Here is a 21,912-nt window from a genome sequence, read left to right as displayed (position 1 = left end):
CAAAGGATGACAACAGGGCATAATGGCGATACATGGAATCAAACAAGAGCGGAAGAAAAGCAAACGAAAATAAATAAATTCAATCAAATAAGGCACTCTAAATAAATCAGGCATAAAACGTAATGAAATAGCATGACAAGGACTTTAGTTTAATGGGCCATGTTGATAGGGATTAGTGACAGGTAGTGACTTGGTGGCTTGGAGAACGAAAGTCTGATGAATTTTTCATATTTACAATTAACTTAAAGTCTTGCTCTCCAAGCCGCTGCATTTATATTATATTTAATTTGATGATACTTTATGGAACGGACGTTATCTTTCAATATAGATTACAATATATAAGGTCCGTCTTATAAGGTATCACGCAAAGTTCCATTAAAAACCTACCGAATGGCCACTCTTTGTGTGGCTGGCTCCTCATCCGAATAGTCAACTTCCGGCTGTGGTGGAGGCTCGTTGGCGAATCCACTGTCATTGCTGCTGTGCAGCGAGGTCTTGGCCGCCACTCCGGATTTGCCCGATGGATGTTTGGAGCTCTGCCGTTAAAACCAATTACATAATGTATTATAAAGTCGAAAATATTCCCACCTGAACACCATTTAGTAGCTTTTGTTTGCGTCTTTCCACCGCCGCATTCACTCCTCCGTTGGAGGCACAGAAGCTTTGCGAGCTGTTCAGCATCCTGGAAGACTGGCTCTGCGGTCCATTGGGCACCGGAGCGGGCAGTGTGGGTGGCGGACCCGGGCGTGGATTGACCCCGGATCCGGGGCGGTACTTCTTCTGCTGCTTGATTGTGTCGCCGAACATCCGCGTGGGTGAGGACTCCTCGGCGCTGTGGTTCCTTCGTCTGCGGTACGTTGCCTCATGGCTCTCCATTAGCTCCAGCTGCGCCTCGTAATCCTGCTGCTGCTGATAGCTGCGCAGACCGCCTCCCCCAGAACCGGATCCTGATCCGCCTCCATTTCGCTCATAGCCCATCAGCATGTTTTCGTATCGACGGCCGCCGGAAGTGGTCGCCTCTGCAACTTCCGCATTGGTGTAGGCCACCGGAAACCAGCCGAAGTGCTGTGTCCGTAGATTCTCACCGAACTGCCAGCCCTTGGCCTTTCCGCCCACCAGAGCAATGCGGTCGCCCTCCTCGAAGGACAACTGGTTCTCGCCGGAGGGCATGTAGGCGTAGAGGGCCTTCACCAATGGACGCTGGTCACCGCGCTGATCGTCGCCCAGAGTAGCCAGCTGCTCCTCAATGATCTTGTGTTTGTTGGCTGTCAATGGAAGAGATATTAAATGGAATTCAAATGTTCAAATGCTTATATGCCCACCTGAGCTCTGTCCAGTGCCCACTAAAGCCAGATTGAAATCAGATTTGGCGCGTGGCAACGAGTTCTGGGCATAGTGCGCTGGTCCAGTTCCGCCCAATCCGGAAAGGTTCTCCCGTTCGTGCAGGGTGCGCATATCACCATAGGGGGCATCGATGCTGCGCGACTTCTTTAGCTGAGCTCCGTGTCCCTGGAGGTGGTCATCCTCGCCGTCCTTAATTCGTTCCTATTCAAAGGAATCATTTAAGGATTATTGAAATATATTAAACACTTCTAAATTCTATAAAGCGTTTATATTTGTTTGTATGGCATCCAGAATAGCCTCATGGTTTGTTAACAGAGTGGTTAGCGCCCAATCGGCGATCGGGATCGTTTTGGGAATACAATGGGCGTGGATGGGCAGTGTGATGACTCACCAGGCGTCGCATGTTGCCGCTGGTGTTGTTGTTGCCGCCGCTGCTGCTGCTGTTGTTGTTGTTGTGTCCGTTGCTGGTACTGTATCCACTTTCATAGGCGGCCGGTGGAATGATCTCACGAGAAGCGGCAATCTCTTGCCAATTTTCGAAATTATTATCAATTACCGTCTTGCCGGTGGTGTGGTAGACCATCCAGTGCTTGGCGATCGAGCACTGGCGCTCCAAGACGAATCCGTACCGTCGTCGCTCCTGTGTCATGGCCTTTTCGCCCGGAACGGAAGTGGGAAAGAGTGGTAGAGTTATACACGGTAACAAATCATAGATTATTTCTAAAATTATTTGAATCTTTTGCGGTGGATTGTAAAATCAGAACTTTAAGATAGATAGATACAATAACCAATTTTGGAATTATAATACATTTAAAGTCTGCTAGCTAGTTTTCTGACAACTTCCACTACTTTTTTTATCAGTGTAATCGATCCGTCACTTTTTCAAGTACAAAATTCTTTTCCGCGAATGGGTGGATCAAGATTCGGCCGGCAGCCAATGAACTCACATTCTTGTAGCTCTGATCGCAGAACACATCCAGCTTTTTCTTCTGATCCTCGAGCAATTGAAGGCTCTGTGGGAAAGTAAGGTTTTTTGGTGGCTCTTCAGATCAATTATATCCATATATGGTATCCACTCACCCTAAGCTCCTTTTCGGTGTTCTCGGGCGTGGCCTTTTTCTTGCGCTGCTTCTTCATCGTGGAGACGGCCTTCTGATAGCTCTCCATTCGCACCTTGTGCTGCTGCAGGAACTTCTTCTGCTCATGCTGCACCACCTTTGTGTCCTTCTCCAGATTTGTCTCCAATGGCACCAATAGATCCACGTAGAAGGCTTTCAGCTAAAGAGAAGTGAAGTTTTGAATAAGGCTTTGTTAAGTTAGAACTAACTTAAGTTAACTTACAATATTCATCTGCTGATCCTGTATCTCCTTGTTCACATTCACTACGCTCATCAAAGCTGAACCTGTACAGAATATGTGATATCTATTATTTTTGGCGATTTTGCGGGTCTGAGGTGCGGCTTGTCTTACCAATATCGCCCGTTCCGCTTTGCTGGGCGTTCATCGCAATCTTGGCCAATGCTTCATTGAATAGACGCGAGGCGGTTGCGGCACCTGTTGCATGAAATGGCACGGAATGCATTGCAAATTAGTTAACTGTACTGCACTTGCGGCAGTCGATTATGGTGTTACTTTACAATGGGGTATCTATAGACCAGCACCAGCACATGGCTCTGGAACTCACCGTGCAACGCCTTGAGGTAACTTTTGCCCGCTGCGATCAGCTGCCTGGCACCCGGATTGAATCTATCCAGTATGTTCTGCAATTCGAAAAAGAGATCGATGGATATAGTATATAGTATATATAGTATGTGCTAGCTTATCATATGATTAATTAAATGCAATTTAGTGGTCGGCATGCACCAACATTTCAATTTCATTAGGTATAAACATTTTTCCTAACGATAAGTTGGCTTAATGGTTTTCCTCCGTTCGCCGCTGGCAGTAAAAGTCGGGTTGTATAAGTTGATTTTAGACAATGTCGTGGTCAGGCAGCGACATCATTAGTTCCGTGTAGCCAACTAAACATACTCGTAATGCTAATTACTTAATCTCTCATCTATGATTTAGTAGCGGTGAATATGTACAAAATGAAAGTTATCTGTTGCATCGCCAAATATTGCTGGTAGATAAATCTTAAAGTACTATCTTTTGTCTGTCTAATATATAAGTATCTTGAAATTATTAACTAAGTTATTATTTAACTCTCAAATTGTTTGGCTTGAAAAATATTTTTAAAAAAAATATTTAGTGTCTAATAGTAAAAAGTTTACAAAGAAGAAAACAATTACTGCCAGATTTCATCTTGTGATTTAGCATTCGCAAAACTTCCCAATAGCAAAGCCTATTTACATAAGAATCTATATCTGTAAATGAGTCATTTGTTTTATCAATCAATTTATCAGTCGGTAGATGCAAAACGATGAACAATTAATTAACAACTTTGCACTTGAGCACTGATTTTGCATACAATTCGTGATGTGAACTTTGGGATGAAGCTGCATTACAACGACGAGATGACGTGTATGGATTGCCATGTGGAAGGGAAGTTGACATCACCGGTCTGTTGACACCATAAAAGACCATAAATAATGACAAAGAAAACACTTTGGTCCTGGGCTTGGCCAAAAGTCGAGTTTGGCGAGCAGACAATGCCAAACACTTAAAACGCAAGCCCAAAGAAATACGAAAACGACAAAAAATTTGAATTCTCTTTGGGCACAAAGCATTCGCATTGTTCGAAAGTCACTCTTTTGAAATGTTCGTTAGGAACTATCTCTATCCAATGCTGCGGCTAAGTATAATTGATTGTTGTTCTCGTGATAGCGGAGAGATACATTCGAATCACTTCCGTCCACCATTGACTACCGAATTCCATGGCCCCCAAAGTAATTAGCAAGAAAATTTCAAAAAACCGACATGTAAACAACGCATTCTGTGCGGAACAATTCGCTTCGCTTGTGCCATGTGTGTCATTTGGTTATTTGGTTATTGCCAAATGTGTTTACTTTTTTCAAATTTATTGCCCACAAATGTGGCAGCAAGGCATGGGAATCGAATCGAGTCAGCACTCGCGCTCGAGATACTTAGATATTCAGATACTTAGCTGCAAGGTCGTCTGCTTTTAACGATTCAACTTGGTGTGCTGAGTGTTTGCTTTTATGATCTACTAGCTGGCTGAATTAGTTTAAAGCATTACTCGATGATACAGATATCTGCTGCAGGTAAAGCTGCATTTCGCTGTATCTTCTAATGTTTATTTTAGCCAAGTGTGCACTTGACTCTGCTGACCTCAGCGCAGTTTGTTTAATTTGGATACGGATACCTTAATAACACGCACAGATACAGATAGCCAAGCAATTTCGTGGATTCAAGTGCGTTTTCGAAGAGGCCAACGTTTATGGGTTTATCAATGTTAATTGTTTCGTTTTCCTATAATTTGTGGTGTGCACATTTTGCGGTTAATGCAATCAATGCTTTTGGATTGATTTTTTTAATACTTTTTTGGGATTTACCTTAGGATTTCGTAAAATAATTATACCCTTGAATGAAATTATGACAACAGATTATAAAATCAGTGAGCAAAGTAAAGTGTTTATAGTAATCAAAAGAAGTCAATAACAACGAGCTATTATTTTTGTTTTGTTATATTCAAGTTAGGATTTTTAACAACTATTTAAATTTATGAATGCTGTGAAGGTTTTACTTTTCCTTAAAAGTTTATCACAAGTCCTATTTTAAGCCTTGTACAACTCGCAATTTAAATCACCAAAGTACAAATCAGGTTTCCTTTAAATGCGATGGCTATCTGGCCGTGTAATTGGCCCAACTGCTTAACAAATTCCGGCTCGTTCGATCCAGCAATTAACATTTCATCTTGCTCACCCACTCTTGGCCCAAAGCTGACGCAATCGGTTATCACGCCCGCGAATCTGCGACCCTCCGACAACACTTAACCCAAAATTAATTGAGGTAGTCACTAGTTGCCCAGCATACTCAGTACTTAGTACTCCGAATACCCTGTTGAAAGCTCAGGCCAAAACCCCGAGTGACTTGGTCTTTAATCGTCGCTTAACATAAATCGCCAGCAGTAAGCGCCACACATGTATAATTTTTTTAATTAAAACAGATACTAAATGCAAAGCATAACACGAAAGCCTCGCCAGTGCTTAACAACGCCAACGAGGCGGAATGTTGGGCGGTACACAGCGAGAAAACTAGCAGAACTTGCATAAAATATATTGTAAAAATCATATATGTATAAAGGTAAGTAGTTGCAATAACTAGTTGGTTTTCTAAGATATATATTATCACTTATTATAGGTTAAGCGTATATACTTTCTAGTCGGTACTTTCTTCCGGTGTCGTATTAATAGCGCGGATCAGGGAAATGGGGGGATTTGTGGAGAGCCTCTTACGGGTTAGGCCATAATTTAACGACGCCAGCTAGAGACACACCCACTTCAGAGCATGCGAGAATGCAGTTCCAGCCCAAAAAAGCAACAACAACAGTAAGCCGCAATTATGCCAATTAGAAACCAACAAATGCAAAAGGCAACACGCAACAGGTTTGCCAGCGAGCCAAGTTAACTGTTGACAAAAACCTCAACGAAGGCGTCAAGGCGCAACCAGTCACGCCTTCTTTCGGGGCGGCAGGGGCAAGTTTTGGGGGGAGTGGTAGCCCCAACTGTAGGTAATCCCCCCAATCCCCCCTTTTGATAAACCCTCCACTCCGCTGACGAATGAACGCAAAGTGCGTGAAAAATGCTAAACGAACGTAATTCTCGCTTGCGTGACTTCTTCCCAGGCACTTGGAAAAAAACAGCTTAAATGAAAATGTAGCGAAGACCAGATGTCCTTGGTGATAGCAATGGCTATATGGCAGCAGGACATGACAAGTGGTACGTTCTAAGCAACGAAAAAAAAACAAGTGTTGACATAGGTTGGGCTTAAAAACGTATACACAGGTTATATGGTACATACTCTTTTAGCTATCTAAGAAATACATTTAATTAAGTTATAATACAACTATCTAGTTTATTTAAATCTATTAAATGAAAGAACCTCATCAATCCCTTTCGTTGAGCTGCATGAGAAATGGACCCAGCTGGCTTTGCTAGGGCTTCTTTCCGACGAGTCGGACGTTAACCCAGTTCCATTTGCCATGGTCACATCCCACTGTGGGCCCCCGATCCCCTCCCGTATCCAGACGATGTGACATCGTTCCAAGTGGCGGCGCCCCCTCTAATGCAACAGCAGCAGCAGCAGCAGCCTTAGAAATGCCTTCCAAGCATGGCAATCAGCTGCAGTGAATAGTTCCCAGTTCCCAGTTGGCCATTCTCAGGTCCGAAGTGCACACTTGCCACCTTTTTTCACAGCTCCAATCCCCATGCCCATACCCCCACCAACAACTGTCTGTGGGCATTAGGTGGCTGCAATTTTAATTTGTTTCTGCATTTCTTGCCGGAGCTTCAGCATCGGCATGGGCACATCGGACACCAACGTCCCACCATATGTACATGTGCGCCAAACTCTTGAGGGGCTTCGCCTCCTTTCCCGGCCGCCTGCCCCTTTTTTTCGCGTCCCCCAGCAGGTTGGCTTTTGTGTGGTCAGCTGGATGTCATTCTGATCCGATCATCATGGCAGCAGGCTCTTGGAGCGGCTTCAGTTTCGATCTATGTTGCGGGGAATGTGCCATAAATCTAAGCGAATGACAAACAGGCATTCATCGCCACTGGCAAATTCGCTGGCAGCTGTTGGAATGAAATGCGTTTTGAACATTGACTTGACAGCCCCAACTTGCGGTTTTATTCACTCGAAAAAATAATAATGGATTCGCGTGAGAGGAAAACGAGTTGTTTTTCGGGGTTTTTCGAGGAGTTCTGTGTGTGGGATAAATTCGCAATCAATATTACTCATTATTTAATATGTTAGTTTCAACAGTGTTTTGTTTATTAAAAGCATTATGTATTTAAAAGGGAAAGTAGGCGCGTATTGAGCAATCATCTCTTGAGTAAATTTCTCAACCAACTTACTCGTTCGCCATTTAAGATTTATGGTTGAACAGAGCTAAAGATTTATTACGGGTGCCGGCAAAAAATTGAACAAGTTGCAAAAATTACAATAAATCTGGTGAAATATATAAGGATTTAAGCACATGAGAGATCTAATTAATCATTTTGAACATAAAAATGTAACGAAGACAACGATAAATTTTCGAAACATATAATTTTAGGTGTTTTTTTACATGTTTTGCATTCCTTTACTCAGAACATTTATGAGGGGAGGATAGTTCATTAAATGTAGTTATAAAACACACAGTTTAGTAAAAGCAAACATTCCTGCTTCATTTGCAAACCCGCATGTGAGAAACCCCCATAAAAACGGTTAAGTGTGCCAATTTTAGAAAGGCCAAAAACGACTTTATATAACGATAAGCATAGGAGGTCTGCTAATGAGTCTAGAATAGCCAGCCGAAAACCGAATGGTATCGAATTAATTAAGACACCCGTTCAAGAACTTGCACAGACCAAACCAGAAGTGAATTCACACAGAGTCCCAGGCCGAAAGACAGGCGATCTATTAACACACAAACGAGGCAAAATGAATGCACTAAGACAGTAAAAAATGTGAAAATCAAATGTTGAGATAATAAATCGATTGAAAGACCAGTTCAGCCCAGACAATTGCGCATAAATCACCGGGAATTAAGTCATAATCTGGTCGCTGTGTGTGCGTGTGTGTGTGTTGAGGAAGTGTCTTTAGTTGATTGATGCGCGGCCATTGAGATTCCGATTCCGATTTTTTCCTGCCATTGACAGAGCAAGTTCGTTTCCTGAGTCTTTCGTTTGCACTAGCCCGCTTGCAAGCCTACTAATTAAAAGCAGCCAGCGGCACCTATTTACTCGATTCACATTACATGGCTGCGACAATAACAGTGCGAAAAAATAGTAAAAAAAACAAGGCTGGGGAAAAATGCAAATGGTGGTCGCGAAAATTCAGCCATGTGCAACAAGCCAAGGAAACGAGCCCAAAAACAAAATTTCCGCAATTTCAAGCGGCAGAAACCGCAGAAAACAGCAACAGCTAGTTTTGCTAGAAAGAAAAAAAAACACAAAAAAAGACCAAAAGTTACATAATGAAATAGATGCGCGAAATGTGCAATACACCTCTACTGCGGGCAGATGCAACCGATGCAAAAAAACCCAAGAAAAAGAGAAGCCAAAACTTGGCAAACTCTCGAGGCGGAGTCGTCGCGTCTGTCGTCGACTTGGGAGGATTTGCGTTGGATTTCAGTTGCTTCGCAAACAAACAAATCAAAACCCAAAATTGAACTCGTTTGCTTCGTTGGTTATACGGGTTTACCATATATATGTTATGGCCAAAAATGTATGCCGAAAGGCACAACACAGCCACCGTATGTCGTGACCAAATTTGGCTACAAATTTACAGCCGACAAGAAAAACTTCACTTTCAAATGCTGCTTGCCATTTTTATCTGCAAATATTTGTGGTTCTCCGTTTCTGGTTATGATTTAAGCACCCTTTTTTTAGTGGTAGTTAAAGCTGGCCAATAAAATCTCAGATCCTAGCATTTTACCGGTTTAAAGCCAAATAAAAATATTTTAATCTCTCTAGTAATTAGATATTTAAGTGCATAATCTTTGTATATATTCGTAACATTTCAAGGGCATGCAAGAAATACGTTCAAGTCACGGCTTTTTGTTTTCCTTTTGTAGATTAATTTTGGTTGCTTTCATTTGCTGCCGCTTATGGAGATCGCGTGTGGCGATAAATTTGGTTTACAAAAAGAAAACGTTTAAAGTTATAAATTGTTTTCCAAAACATAAACATTGTTATGAATTAGTCTCAAGTGGCTAATAGAAATGGCCTTCATGGAACAGGTACGTTAGTACCTAGGTGCCAGTCGGGTTACATAAGTTTGTATATGACCCCCAAGTGAATTAATAGACGATTTGTAGTAGTAGGCATAAAAATTAAAGAATCTTCATTATTTCATTCCCCTTCATATATGATAGTTTAATGAATATGACATAAAACAGCAATAGAATGCTTATACCCTCATTAGCTGCCATCAACTCAAAGAGTGCATTAATTAATAAAACAAATAAGAAATGTTGTAATGATAATTGAAAAACTTACCCGATACACGCCATCGACGAGTTTTGTAACCTCCTCGGCCTCCATGGTTGCCACTCCGATTTGCCGGTCAAATCTCCTGTCGATGGATGTGAAGTGGATTCAAGTAGCCGAAAACCCCGGGCTACTACTGATTGATAGTGATGAATTCACAACACCAAAAATCGAATCACGAAAATGGTGATCACTTGCAGCCCGAAACAAATTCACTTTCAACTGCAGCCGCCGATGGGTTGAGATTCAGATTCGATTCCAGACAAAGTAGCGGACTGCACTCGATTTTCACTTTCTAAAGTGGCACACACACGGGCAGACACCGAAAATGTGTTGCAAAGACGTTGAACCGGGCCAAAAAGACTCGAATTTGGAGTAAACTTGTAACTTTGACTTTCGTTGCAGAATCTTGGAAATCTCGTTTCTGTCGTGACTTTCTTTTTGGCGGGCAGACGACCAACATCAACCGCACCACGTAACGCGATCCAAGCAAATGAAATGCCAGCCAAGAGTTTTGGGTTTGTTTGTTTCTTGTTTTCAGTTTTCGGTTGCTCGACGACGGGTTTCTTGGGTCTTCGGGTCGTGTTTGTTGTTTGCCCAGTGAGTTATCTATCAACAACTTGTGGCTTCGGCACGTGAATAAAGATGTTCGTGGATCTGGAAAGGAGAGAAACGGAAGTTTAGTCACTCAGCTGGCATAGAAATGGGCTTAAAGTTGACATGCCAAATTGCTTGGCAACCGGCAATGTTAAATCGATAGCTCGCAAAGGATTTAGCAAGGTATTAAACGGAAAAACAAGTACAGAAATATTCAGAAAATTAAAGGAATAATTTCAATTAAATATTAATTAACAAAACCACGTGAAGATGAGCAAACTAGACGACCTGCTGTCCAAAAAGAAGACGGTGGTGCCCGTCTTGGACCTCAGCCGCAGCAATATCCAGACCGTCGAGGAGTTCAAACGGCTGCTGGAGAAGGTGCCCGACTACAAGATGCGACCGGTGAAGGTGCGCGCCGAGGAGATAAAGATCCGGGAGAAGGACTACGCCTTCAAGATGCCCAAAAAGGAGATGCGAAAGCTGCTGCGAGCCAACGGGGAACGAGAGGCGATGTACACCTATGCGGATCCGGTGCCCGGTGAAATGAAGGATGTGGTGCTGATGGAACTGTGTGCGGTGCCCATCGATTGGAAGATGCTGACCACGCTGAGGCCCAAGAACAAGCAGGAGGAGGAGTACTTCAGCCGCATGGTCGAGATGGGAAAGTTGGAGCTGAAAACCGAGGCTCGCGATCGCCGGGAGTTTGCCCTCAACAATTGTGTCAAGAAAATCAAGAATAAATCCGGAATTGTTGAAACTCGACTCATGACCTGCGAGTCCTGCGGCGAGGAAATGTGTTGTGGTTAGTATAGGTATTACTTAGCTAGAAACTTAATTTAATCAAGATCTCTCATTCAGGCAAGACTTGCGGCGACTTCAACTACGATCTGTACATTCGGGTTGAGGCCAGGGTGGTTAAGCCCAAGCCGGCACCTTTGTCCTCCAACAAGGCCAAATTAAATGGTCGCAAAAAGTCATCGGTGGGCGGAACCAAGATCAAGGTCAAAAAATCCTCAAGCAAAGCCAGTTAAACTAACCGATTGAACACTAAATATTTACAAACTTTCCAAAAATTGACTTAGCTTTTGTACTCGTATTTATTTGCTACTATATTGTTAATGAATATAACACGTTTTTCTCAATGTGCAACATATTTCACATATTTGTTAGTGTCAAAAGTTACCCGACTTTGTGTTTGCTTACTTTTCAAGCCATGTGTAGCATTTGATAGTTTTGCTAATTAATTAATAATAATTATAACTTTATAAAGCTAAGGTGTTAAATGAATACAGCCTATACTTAATTACTTGCGAAAATAAAACAAATAAACTAAATAAATCCTTTGCAATTTGCTTAAGTATTTTTAGGGTCTTATATAATTTTACTAACAATCAATCTTAATTTACAACATACCATATTCAACACTCTTAATGCCAAAAATTTAAAACTATTTTATGTTTTCTGTTTCTTTGGCAGCACTACTTTTGCTTTTATCTTAAGAAATCCACTTAACATCAACACGGTCAGCGAACAGCGTAAAAAATGTTGTTAACTACTGAAACAGTGATCATTGTTCATTGCTCAAATGCAAAATAGTAGAAATTTTTGAAGACTTTTTTCCGTTCGACAAGCGACACTCGAGCGTTTTTGCCGGTCAGCGGCACAAAATGAAATGGCTAAAATATTTAAATTGACACAGAGCACAGCACAAGCGAATGGCCATTAAGACCAAGTCAACGAGTTAACTGGGGTTCTGTGCTCGGTGGTCTGGAGAGTCTTGACTATCGGTGCCCAGGGAGTAAGTACACTGAGCCAAATATAGTGGCTTTATACAAAAATAATTGATTTATATCACAAATGTTGTATGCATTTAAACAAACTATTAAGGAATTATCTCAAATTTGATGCCATGGATTATTTGAAAAAATGTGGTTTAATATATTAAAAATTTGGCAACATTTTTTCTTTGAGTGATGTATAGACAAAACGGCGCCGGAGGCCACTTGGATGCGTTGGCGACATCGCTCCAGTGGCAAGCAGCCACTTACAGCCCACGAATCGCTGCCGCGCGGCTTGTGCAACAATTTGTGCAAGTCTCTGCTCTCGGCCAGAATTCAATAGCCATGTCTCAGATTCTCCACTTCTGCGATTCTCAGTCTGGCGCAGAGCTGCACAGCTTTTGATTACTAATGAGCCGAGCTGGCTTTGCAGCTCCGTCAGCTCAACGATCGCAGCTCTGATTTATGCGGTTTATTTATGGAAATATCTATTCGCGTAGAAATTGAAAATTTACTTTGAATATCAAATTTATTGCCTGGCGGCGCAGCCGGAGGCCGAGGCGAAGTTTTGGTCGGAATCTTAATTTGATTTTGATTTTCTTACAACAAAGCTTGTTCGGCTAATTGGAGTATGTTGATCTGGCTTACGATTCACAGCGTTTTATGTTCATTGTTATAATTAAAAAGCATACAGATACAATTTATTGCAAGTACAAGTACTTGAACGCAAATCATAAAGTGTACTAAGAAATTCTTCCACATATGGCAGCAATTTGCAAATTATTTATAACTTAACTTAACTTTGTTGCTTATGTATGAAACTAAAGACTCTTTCCTTGATTTACTAGCATTTTTTTGTCTGAAGTTGGCTTGGAATTACTTTGCATTGTCTATAGTGTCTTGATACAACTTCCGATATGTAATTATTATCTTTTTGGTCCAAATCTCCCTTCCTCATCTTATTTCCCCATTCATCATTGTTTCTATTCATAGAGGCACTTGTATCTTCAAGTCACTTCGTATATCAGCTCAGATTGTTGACTTTTACCAACTTAATTGTGGTATCAAGAGTGTGACACCCCATTCGAGCTGAATTCTGCTATTGTGCGCTACCATCAAACTGCCGTGGAAGAGGCAGCATCAATATGTCAGCACACCGCCGCGGGTGACTTTCGTATCTTGGGGTCTTTCACCTGGCCAAAGAAGACGTGTCAAGACGATTACGTAGGCACACGCGTCTTTAACTCCGATCTGTTGAACCGATCGGTAGATTTCCAACATAAACGCGGCCGAATGAAAATGAAAACATGGCCCAAAACGCATTTAAGTCTTACGAAATGCTCGATGTCGCATCTCCATATTTATGCAGATGCAAGATAAACACATTCCAGATAAGCGCTGGCAAAGTGAGAGTAACGGAAAGAAAGTTAGCTTTGTTTTTCAATTTCGTTGGGCTTTCGTCTACGTGATATGTGGCAGGGCCACGCCCTCAGGCCTTGATTAGAATTCCGAGCTGCCCGCATACGAAAGACTTAGGCAACGAACTTCAATGCAGCTGCATTCTTTTCACGCAAGGTTAGCATCGTCACTGCGGTCAGCAGTGGAACCCGATATCACAGCACCGTGGACGACGGCTTAATTATGCATCTTCCATGAAAATATATGCAAAAACAGCGCTTGTCTATTAAGAACAAGGCCAGAATTGCCAGCCAACCAACTTAGCCCGAGAAAAACGAAAATAACATTGCTCAGCTATTACCCTACTGTATGATTATTGAGTTTTAATTGCTGCCTTAACTTTGACTTTTTTGTGATCTTGGATTGCATTCATTCATACATCTACTAACTAACTAAATTAAAATTTATTTCTGTGGAATATGTATTCTCCTCGTTACAAAGTGCATCCTCTTTTCCTCTTTACGATCCTCAATCACTTGGAAAAACTTTCGCCGAATCGAAGAGCTGATGAGCAGTCAACGACCATTTCCATTTTCCCGACATCCGCAATACATGCGAATAATCGGGTAAACAACTTAAAGCAGCATGTCCAACATCAGTTAAGCTGGAGAAGAGTAGAAGATTGGTTCGCGAACCCAAATGCTCATCATTAACATTTGCTGCCTGCTGCGGCTGAAATCTCGACGTGGCGATCAGATTGCAGCACATGTGAATATACACGTGTGTTGAACACTTGGGCAGAGGTGAACCGAAGATGTTGTTTTGCCGGTGCTGTTGTAAAAATGAAATTAAACTAAAGACGCAAGACTGAAGACTGGAGACTGAAGACTGACGACTGAAGACTGACGACTTAAGACTGAAGACAATGCACTGGGCGAAGGGGCCCTCGAGATGCACACTCGTATCTGCGCGCTAAATTGCCGCCAGATATATTTGCAAATAAGTCTTAGATACAGCACACAATAACATTGTTCAGCCATACCATAACATACCATACCATACCATAGGGTACCTCAGTTGCTGCCCCCCATCTCATCCAGTCCACATGCCATGCAAATTGAGAGACGAGGCCTGTTCGTTCAGTCAAATTGGCAGTGAAAGTAAAAGTTTAAGTTATTTTTCACTCTCTGGGCTGTCGAACCAAGACCAAAAACGAACCAAATCCGAACCGTGGCCAAGCGATTCAAACGCACAGGAGAAGGCGACGACTGGCCAGCATCTTGGACTGACACTTGCCTGCCATAGAGAGATGTGGTCCATGTTTCACCTCGCGCCCTCAACTAAGCCACCCCAATGCCCCTGCAGCTTCACCTTAACCTGACCAACCCCCGCTGGCTGGAACCCACCCAAAATCATTCGCCTTTTCCAATTAACTTTTAACTCTACAAATGTTGCTTAATAAAGAAAGCACAGCTTGTGTTCACATTAAGATAATTATAAATTAACTTAAAGTAATAATGATTTGAGTCAAATGTGTTCAAAGCAATAGTTATGCTGCTCCTAATGGATCCTTATTATTAAAGCCTAAAAATAACATTCAACATTTGAATTAATCATCTGTTATTTGACTTTGGTAGATCCTCATTTAGCGCGTATTACTTCTCTTCCGTCTCACTTGGCTGTTCCATTAACCCACTGAGCTGCGCCTCGCGGCGAGATTCCCCCGCCTGGAGACTGATCAGCGGACACACCCTACTTGGAGCTCCACCACCCACCCCCCACATAAATACATGCTGCACACATGTGTACAATTCTTCTTCTCTGAACGGTCGTGACTTCATTTAGTCGTACTCCTCACGTACTGGCATCTCCTGTTTATTGCCATTGCTGGCGGGTAAAAAAGAAGCTGTCCCCATCATAAATTAGGTGCAGATGGAATCTCAAAGTATGCCGACTCTAGTTTGTCTTCGGTTTTTCTCTGGGAGCGTTAATGGCAATGCCTATAACTCTGAACAGGAACTGTCTGTACGATCTATGGTACACCCACATCGCAATGAATGAAGGAAAATTCCAAAGAAAATTGTAGGATTTTATGATAAAAATGTGTGAAAGGCGAGGTTCTTAGGAAAAGCATACATAAAATCTAAATATATATTCTATTGAATTGCTACAAGCGGAACTAAGCCGAGCTAAGTACTTCCACGTGCTCCCAACGAATGCAGCCAAAGTTTGATTGATTCCTAAGCACTTGTCATGGGATTTCTTGGCTTGAGCAGCGGATCGGTAGCCGAAACCCAAACTCATTTGTCCGCCCACTCAGCCATCATCGAAATAGAGATACTCGGAGTGGAGTCCTAAGACCTGGAGAGCTGCTGCAGACATCGAGTGCCGATGTGAAACAAATCACCAAACGACTCGAGACTCCGTCACCTGCAAGGAATGCGACCTTGAGCTGTCGTCGTCGGCAATATGGGGCTGCTTGTTCAAATGTCGTGACTGCCCAGGCCCAGACCCAGGTAATACACGTACCCATACCCAATACGATCATAAATACGTGGTATATGTATAGTTGAGGAGCGGGTGGTGCGCGGGGATCAGAACCCACTTGAGATGAGAAGACAAGACGCAGAAAATAGCGCAAGTATCTCATACAATAAAACACGTTTGACGAACGATTCGATGGCAAAGATGAAGATTGAATATCTGTCAGATACAAATACGTAGACGGCAAACCACAAGCAAAAGCCTCTAAGAAGACGGCGCTCACTTTTATTTTCAACAGTGCTACTTTACTAACCGCAACAAAGCCACAACAAGCCCAAATGACAAAGATCAGTTGACTGAGAACAAAAGCAACAGCAGAAAAGATTGAATCTGTCAGTACCATTCCATGGCTAAAATTTATATATTCCATTATAAACTCCAAAGCTAAACAAGCCCCGTGAATTTGCCACGCCAAAAAACGAGTCGCTCATTACTTAAATAAATAATAAATAAATATACACAAATTGCTGCCTTTCGGGGGAATTATTCTCTAGTATATCGAAATAATCCCAAGTAATCCCAAATAAATATTTATCCAAAAATACGACAACAAATGCGGGGCATAATGAATACGCTGCGTAAACAAAGATTTATATTTTTCGAATGTTTATTTATTTAATGTGATTTATTTCCCAAGATATATGACATTAAACGTTCGTGTGATTCAAGGTTGCAATTAAAATGATGTGATATTTGCATAATACTTTATATAAAATAAAGTTTCAAAGATTCTGACTGCCCTTTCACCTGAAACTTTCCCACTGCGGACAGTTGATACTTTTCTAAAAATCCACGTTACTAAACTTAATCGACTTCAGAAAGGTGGCACAGTTATAAGCCCGAACCATGAAATCGTATTAAAATCCAAGTCAATGAACCTAAACGACCGCTTCGCTTTTATTTATGCAGTCGGAGGCCCAATTAGTTTTGAGAATGTCTAAAAGAAAAAAACCGAAAGAAGGCAGTGAAATATTCGATTTGCCATTCGAGACAACTGATTAAAGCAAATATTTTTCTTTTTGTTGCATTTTGAAATATCTGAGTAATTCTGCGGCGCATTCTCGAAGATTTGACACAGTTTTGATTAGGAAAAACCTGTTTTGGATCTGTGCTAGAATTGATTTTAATTTTTCTGCTGGCTGGCTTTTGTTTTTGCTTGCATTCCAACGATTGTGTATAACCTGTTGAGGAATCTATAATTTTCGCTAAAATTACATTATGCAAATGGTGATTTGCATTTGGTATTCACAGAATTTCTCCCTTTCTTGCCGACTGTCAATCTATCAATTTCATTATTGACAAATTTTGTAGAGGTTTGGTTTTCTATTCAGCTTATTCTTTTTATTCGAGTTCAACGGTTGGGACATGAGTTCAAGAGATTTGCATAAATTACGAACTGAATTCGCCATTTAATTTTGTAAGAGCTAAACCACTTATTGCGAAATCCGGTATCTGTAAAGATTATTGCATAAAGAAAGCGTTTAAGGTTCTAATAACACAAAAGAGCTTACCATACTAACACAATTTTTTGTGTTTATATTGCCCTTTCTAAGCATTTCTAAAATATGTAGGTTTGTGTACCAAATGAACAGGGCATCAAATCAAAACCATAAACCCAATTATGGTCGACCACTTTTATGATAAACATTTGTGGCTTAAATTAGTCGTAAAACAAAAGACTCAGGCAACAAACTTGAAGCGTAATTAAAGCTACGTGCTGAGCGTTATTAAACATTGCTGTTGATCCACAAGCAGAACAAGAAAAGTGAAAAGAAGTAAACAAATGGCGCTTTCAAGTTTTGCTTTTCGGGGATCGGCAGTCGTAAAAATCACTCAATAAACCGACGGAAATGACTTGCTCTCCACAACTAAAGAAGGCGGCAAAACCAAAAACAAACTGAAATTTCATAATTAGCCATATAGTGAAACCCCGCTACGTGAGCTAGTCAAATCACATTATCCCAAGCCGCGAAGATGAAGATGATGTACTTGTTGCGGGGCATTCGTGCATTTAATTAGCCATTTTCACACATTTCACTTTCAACAAGCTGCCAAATTGTGAAAAGCCAAGATGCTGGACAGTTTTTCTCTTCTTTTTTTCCAGTTTGTTTGGCTCAATGAAACGCAAAAAAGCCATTAGCCGGTCAAGTGCAGAAAAAGCGTAGGTTGGTTGACAAGACCGCTCGTTGTATCTTTGTATCTATACAAATACATAGATATCTTTGTATCTATACATATACATAGATATCTTTGTATCTGGTCATCAGTCGCTTCCTCTGTATTTTTCGTGTGCCCACGGCGGTGAATCGCTTTCAAGTGGCCAATTTCTATTTTTTGGGCATTTTTTTTTGGTTCGTTAATTGAAATTTCCCACTGCATTGAACTTGAAAGCTCGCAGACACTTGGCATAAATCTCAATCCGTCTGCAATGGGCAAAAATTCAATTTCCATTAAGCAAATAGTCACATTGATTGGCAGTCGACTTGGCCCGAAGACTTGGCCATTTTTTCGGCTTTCCTTTTCTCATTTGCTGGCCGAACTTTGATTTCTACCTGCGTAATTAGCATTTTTGATTTGTTTGCTTGTCTGTCGATGCTCATTTGCATTAAAATCCCTACCCACATATGTACGTACATACTTGAGCCTCGATTAAAAATAGAAATTGCGCCGAGAAATCGCGAGCTTAGCTCATCCAAGACCAAAAATGTGATTTACAAACCTGTAATAGAGCACAAAATATAAGTTTATTAATGACCAATTGTATTAAATATAAGTATAATGAAAATAATTTTTTTGTTTATAATATTTTTGGAGTTTAAACTTCAAGTTTTATATATTTTCCCACGAGCAACTTGGGAAAGTTTTTTAGCTCATCTTTTCTTACATTTAAAAGTCGCAGATAATAACTCTTTAAAAGCATAAACTATTCTTAAACAAAAGCATTATTTGGCTGAAAAAGTTAAACAGCGCCTCTTTCACTTTCAGATTGGCCAAAACGATGCGATTTATTTGGCAAGAGATTGTGAGGAGTATGCAAAATGAAAATCCCACAAAGCCAACAAACTTCATCCGACGAAAGTCTACGGCAATTGCGGCTTAGCAACGCAAATTGACCGTAATGTATATTAGCAGTTTCACAGAGCCATCCGTGCTGCCAATATGGACTCTCTTATTAGCCACTTAATAATACCGATAGGCAATTAAGTTCAAATAGCTGACTTAGTCTGACGACTGCGAGTACTCCAACGCCGTCTTTATAGATATGCAACAAGCCTTCGACAAAGTATGGCATGTTGGATTATTATGCAAGATAAAGACCCTTCTACCTGCGCCCTACTTCTGTATTTTAAAGTCATATCTAGAAGAAAGACAATTTAAAATCACGGTGAGAAATAGCTACTCCTCTATATACCCAATGAGAGCTGGAGTCCCTCAGGGCAGTGTTCTCGGACCGCTACTGTATTCCTTGTACACTGCTGATATCCCTTGCCCGAGTTTCGAACACATGGCAGCACCGAACAGGACTCTTATTGCAACCTATGCAGATGACATCGCAGTTGTATATAACTCTAGGGACAGCAGAGAGGCAGCTAACGGACTACAAGAATATATTAATGCTCTGGCAGTCTGGTGTAAACGGTGGAACCTAAAAATAAACCCACTGAAAACAACAAACCCGTGCTTCACGTTAAAAACGCTTATCCCAAACACCCCTCCAATTCGGCTAGAAGGAGTTACCCTGAATCAGCCCCTGCAAGCAACATATCTAGGTATCACCCTGGATAAACGGCTCACCTTTGGGCCGCATCTAAAAAACACAGTAAAAAAATGTGGCCACAGATCACAACAGCTGAGATGGCTCATGAATAGAAGGAGCACTCTTTCGATGAGGTGCAAAAGAGCTGTGTATGCGCACTGTATCGTACCGATATGGTTATACGGGATCCAGATTTGGGGAATTGCAGCCAAATCGAATTATAATCGTATCCAGGTGATGCAAAATCGCGCATTACGACAAATAACCAACTGCCCCTGGTATGTACGTAACTCTACACTCCATAAAGACCTCAATATTCACACAGTTGAGTCACAAATTGGGAGACATACAAGTCGGTATAGTGACAGATTACTGAGCCATAGCAGTCTTCTTGCAAGACGTCTCATCCCCGCTCGACCTCTAAGAAGACTTAAACGGCAAGGCTTCGCCAAGACAATTGGGCAGCAGTAAAAACTCTTCATTTATGTTCCTACTCCACTTATTTTATTTTATAGTGTTTGGTAATTGATAAGAATACTTCTCCACACTGTGATGTTAAGATACAATATTATGATGTACGGATTCTTCACTTAATAAATATTAATAATAAAATTAAAGATTTCACTGTAAATTTAAAAAAATCATGCTTAAATTTTTTGATGAAGAAAACCATTTAGTTTGTTGGATATTTTGACTTTAAAACTGTATCAACCATTTATGTTGTTTTTAATGTTCGTTGGTGCCTTTAAAAAATTGCCTCGTAAACCATTTAAGCTTACCAATATAGCTCCTGCATATCTGCATTTGCAACTTGGCTATCAATAACATTTAATTTCATTTCATTTCACCGTTTTCGAGTCTGGTTTGCTCGCTTTTTTGTGCCTCTCTGCCACGTTGGTCATTAAGAAATTGTTACAAATTACCTGTGGCGTGTGTGCAAAAGCTGCTGGCTGCCGTTTGCAACATTTGCCTTAATGCGATTTGCATTGAAAATGGGCACAAAAGTCGATTTGCTGGGCTGGGCAAGGTAAAACTGAACAGAAAACCGAAATTGAAACAGAAACTAAGGTGTAGTGCGATCGAATTGTGGCTTATTCGCCGGCTATTCACCTGCATTTTGGCCCAAATAAATCGTGGCTTTTTACTTTTTGCAGCAAAGCCTTTTAGGTGTGAACTTTTTTTACTTGGCCCGCTCAATTTGAATTCGTGCGGTTTGAGGTCATTGGATCAAGTCAAAAAACTCGTTCCAGTTGCCTTTTCAAATGGGGAAAAACAGATATATATAAAAGATAGTATTGAAATTGGGTCGATATGCGTGTTATTATTTTACGTGTCGATAAAAGTGGGTGTGTAATAAATTGCATACGAGATTCGATGAGGAAACGACTGAAATTGCACTTCCATAATCAAATTGTGGCCAACCGGGCGTATGCGCAATGTCCAATTGTCCCAGACATTTCGGCATTTTTTAAGGCAAGTTTCGGCCGTTTTTATGTTTATTGGCTGCTGGCGATTATTGCCGCATTCTTTTCTCTCTTAGCCACGAATATATGTACATATATATAGCTAAAGTTTTTCAATCTTACAATCGAAATGTTTAAACTTGTTCTGCGAAGCCAAAGTGGCCAAAAATGAGGTAATAAATAAATATAGCAAATTTGGAGTAAATTGCCATAGTCATTGCTAGCCACAAGTGACTTCTTTCATAGACTTTACAAAAAGTTACAAAAACCCATTGTTAACCCCTGACATTTTAGTCAACTTCTTCAATGTCATTCGCTTTAAAAAATTTCAATACCAAATCAGTACATTTTTTTCCCTGCCAGTTGAATGAAACGCGATTCCCTGATGGAATTTTCAATTTCAATTGGAACCGAACCAAAACAACTTTCAATGCAAATGCGCAAGTGCAGCATTTGAGGCAACCACTTCGTGGTTGAGGGCGGGAAATGGAATGGAAATGGCGGCTAGTCAAGTGGTGACATATCGCTGCCTGGCGGAATGGAAAAATGCGGTTAATGTGGCTAATGGCAATTGCCTTTGGAGTTAGAGGGTTCAGCTCATGCACTTGTACAATTTCCTAATTAAGTCAAATGCACTGGCATGTTTTTTTTGTTTATTGTTCGAATGGCATTGTCTACTTGCATGAGAGTAAGCTGATTCAACCTGCAGTTTATTTATATGGTTAACGTTTGGGATCTATGTGTTTGAATAAGAGGTGCAAGTTTAAACTTAAGTCAAAGGAGAATATGGTAAGAAATGGTTTGAATTTTAATTGGTATTAACTTTTTGAAACGAAAATAGCTTTCCTTCTGGGCAAATTTCTTCGCTTTCTTAG

At 41.0% G+C, this 21,912-nt stretch overlaps 2 protein-coding genes across 2 annotated transcripts in view; one reads left to right on the top strand and one right to left on the bottom strand.

Annotated features, from left to right (window-relative positions):
- The window catches only part of LOC117141791, a 28,346-nt gene that overhangs the window by 2,641 nt on the left and 3,793 nt on the right, over window positions 1-21,912 (bottom strand). The window contains exons 2-11 of the mRNA XM_033305431.1: window positions 9,507-10,154; window positions 3,029-3,104; window positions 2,815-2,898; window positions 2,686-2,747; window positions 2,425-2,622; window positions 2,292-2,357; window positions 1,736-1,996; window positions 1,323-1,545; window positions 589-1,265; window positions 388-536 (exon numbers count right to left, since the gene is read on the bottom strand). Coding sequence (XP_033161322.1) covers window positions 388-536; window positions 589-1,265; window positions 1,323-1,545; window positions 1,736-1,996; window positions 2,292-2,357; window positions 2,425-2,622; window positions 2,686-2,747; window positions 2,815-2,898; window positions 3,029-3,104; window positions 9,507-9,551 — 1,841 coding nt within the window. The 5' untranslated portion in view covers window positions 9,552-10,154. The remainder of the gene's footprint in view (window positions 1-387; window positions 537-588; window positions 1,266-1,322; window positions 1,546-1,735; window positions 1,997-2,291; window positions 2,358-2,424; window positions 2,623-2,685; window positions 2,748-2,814; window positions 2,899-3,028; window positions 3,105-9,506; window positions 10,155-21,912) is intronic.
- On the top strand, window positions 10,150-11,299 carry LOC117141794. The gene is made up of 3 exons (XM_033305435.1): window positions 10,150-10,277; window positions 10,365-10,899; window positions 10,956-11,299. Exons 1-3 carry the CDS (start codon window positions 10,218-10,220, stop codon window positions 11,126-11,128), a joined length of 768 nt encoding a protein of 255 aa, XP_033161326.1. The 5' UTR covers window positions 10,150-10,217; the 3' UTR covers window positions 11,129-11,299.

Source organism: Drosophila mauritiana, chromosome 3L (assembly GCF_004382145.1).
Source record: "Drosophila mauritiana strain mau12 chromosome 3L, ASM438214v1, whole genome shotgun sequence".
In the NCBI taxonomy this organism is placed as follows: Eukaryota; Metazoa; Arthropoda; class Insecta; order Diptera; family Drosophilidae; genus Drosophila; species Drosophila mauritiana.
This window is presented reverse-complemented; position numbering and strand designations above follow the sequence as displayed.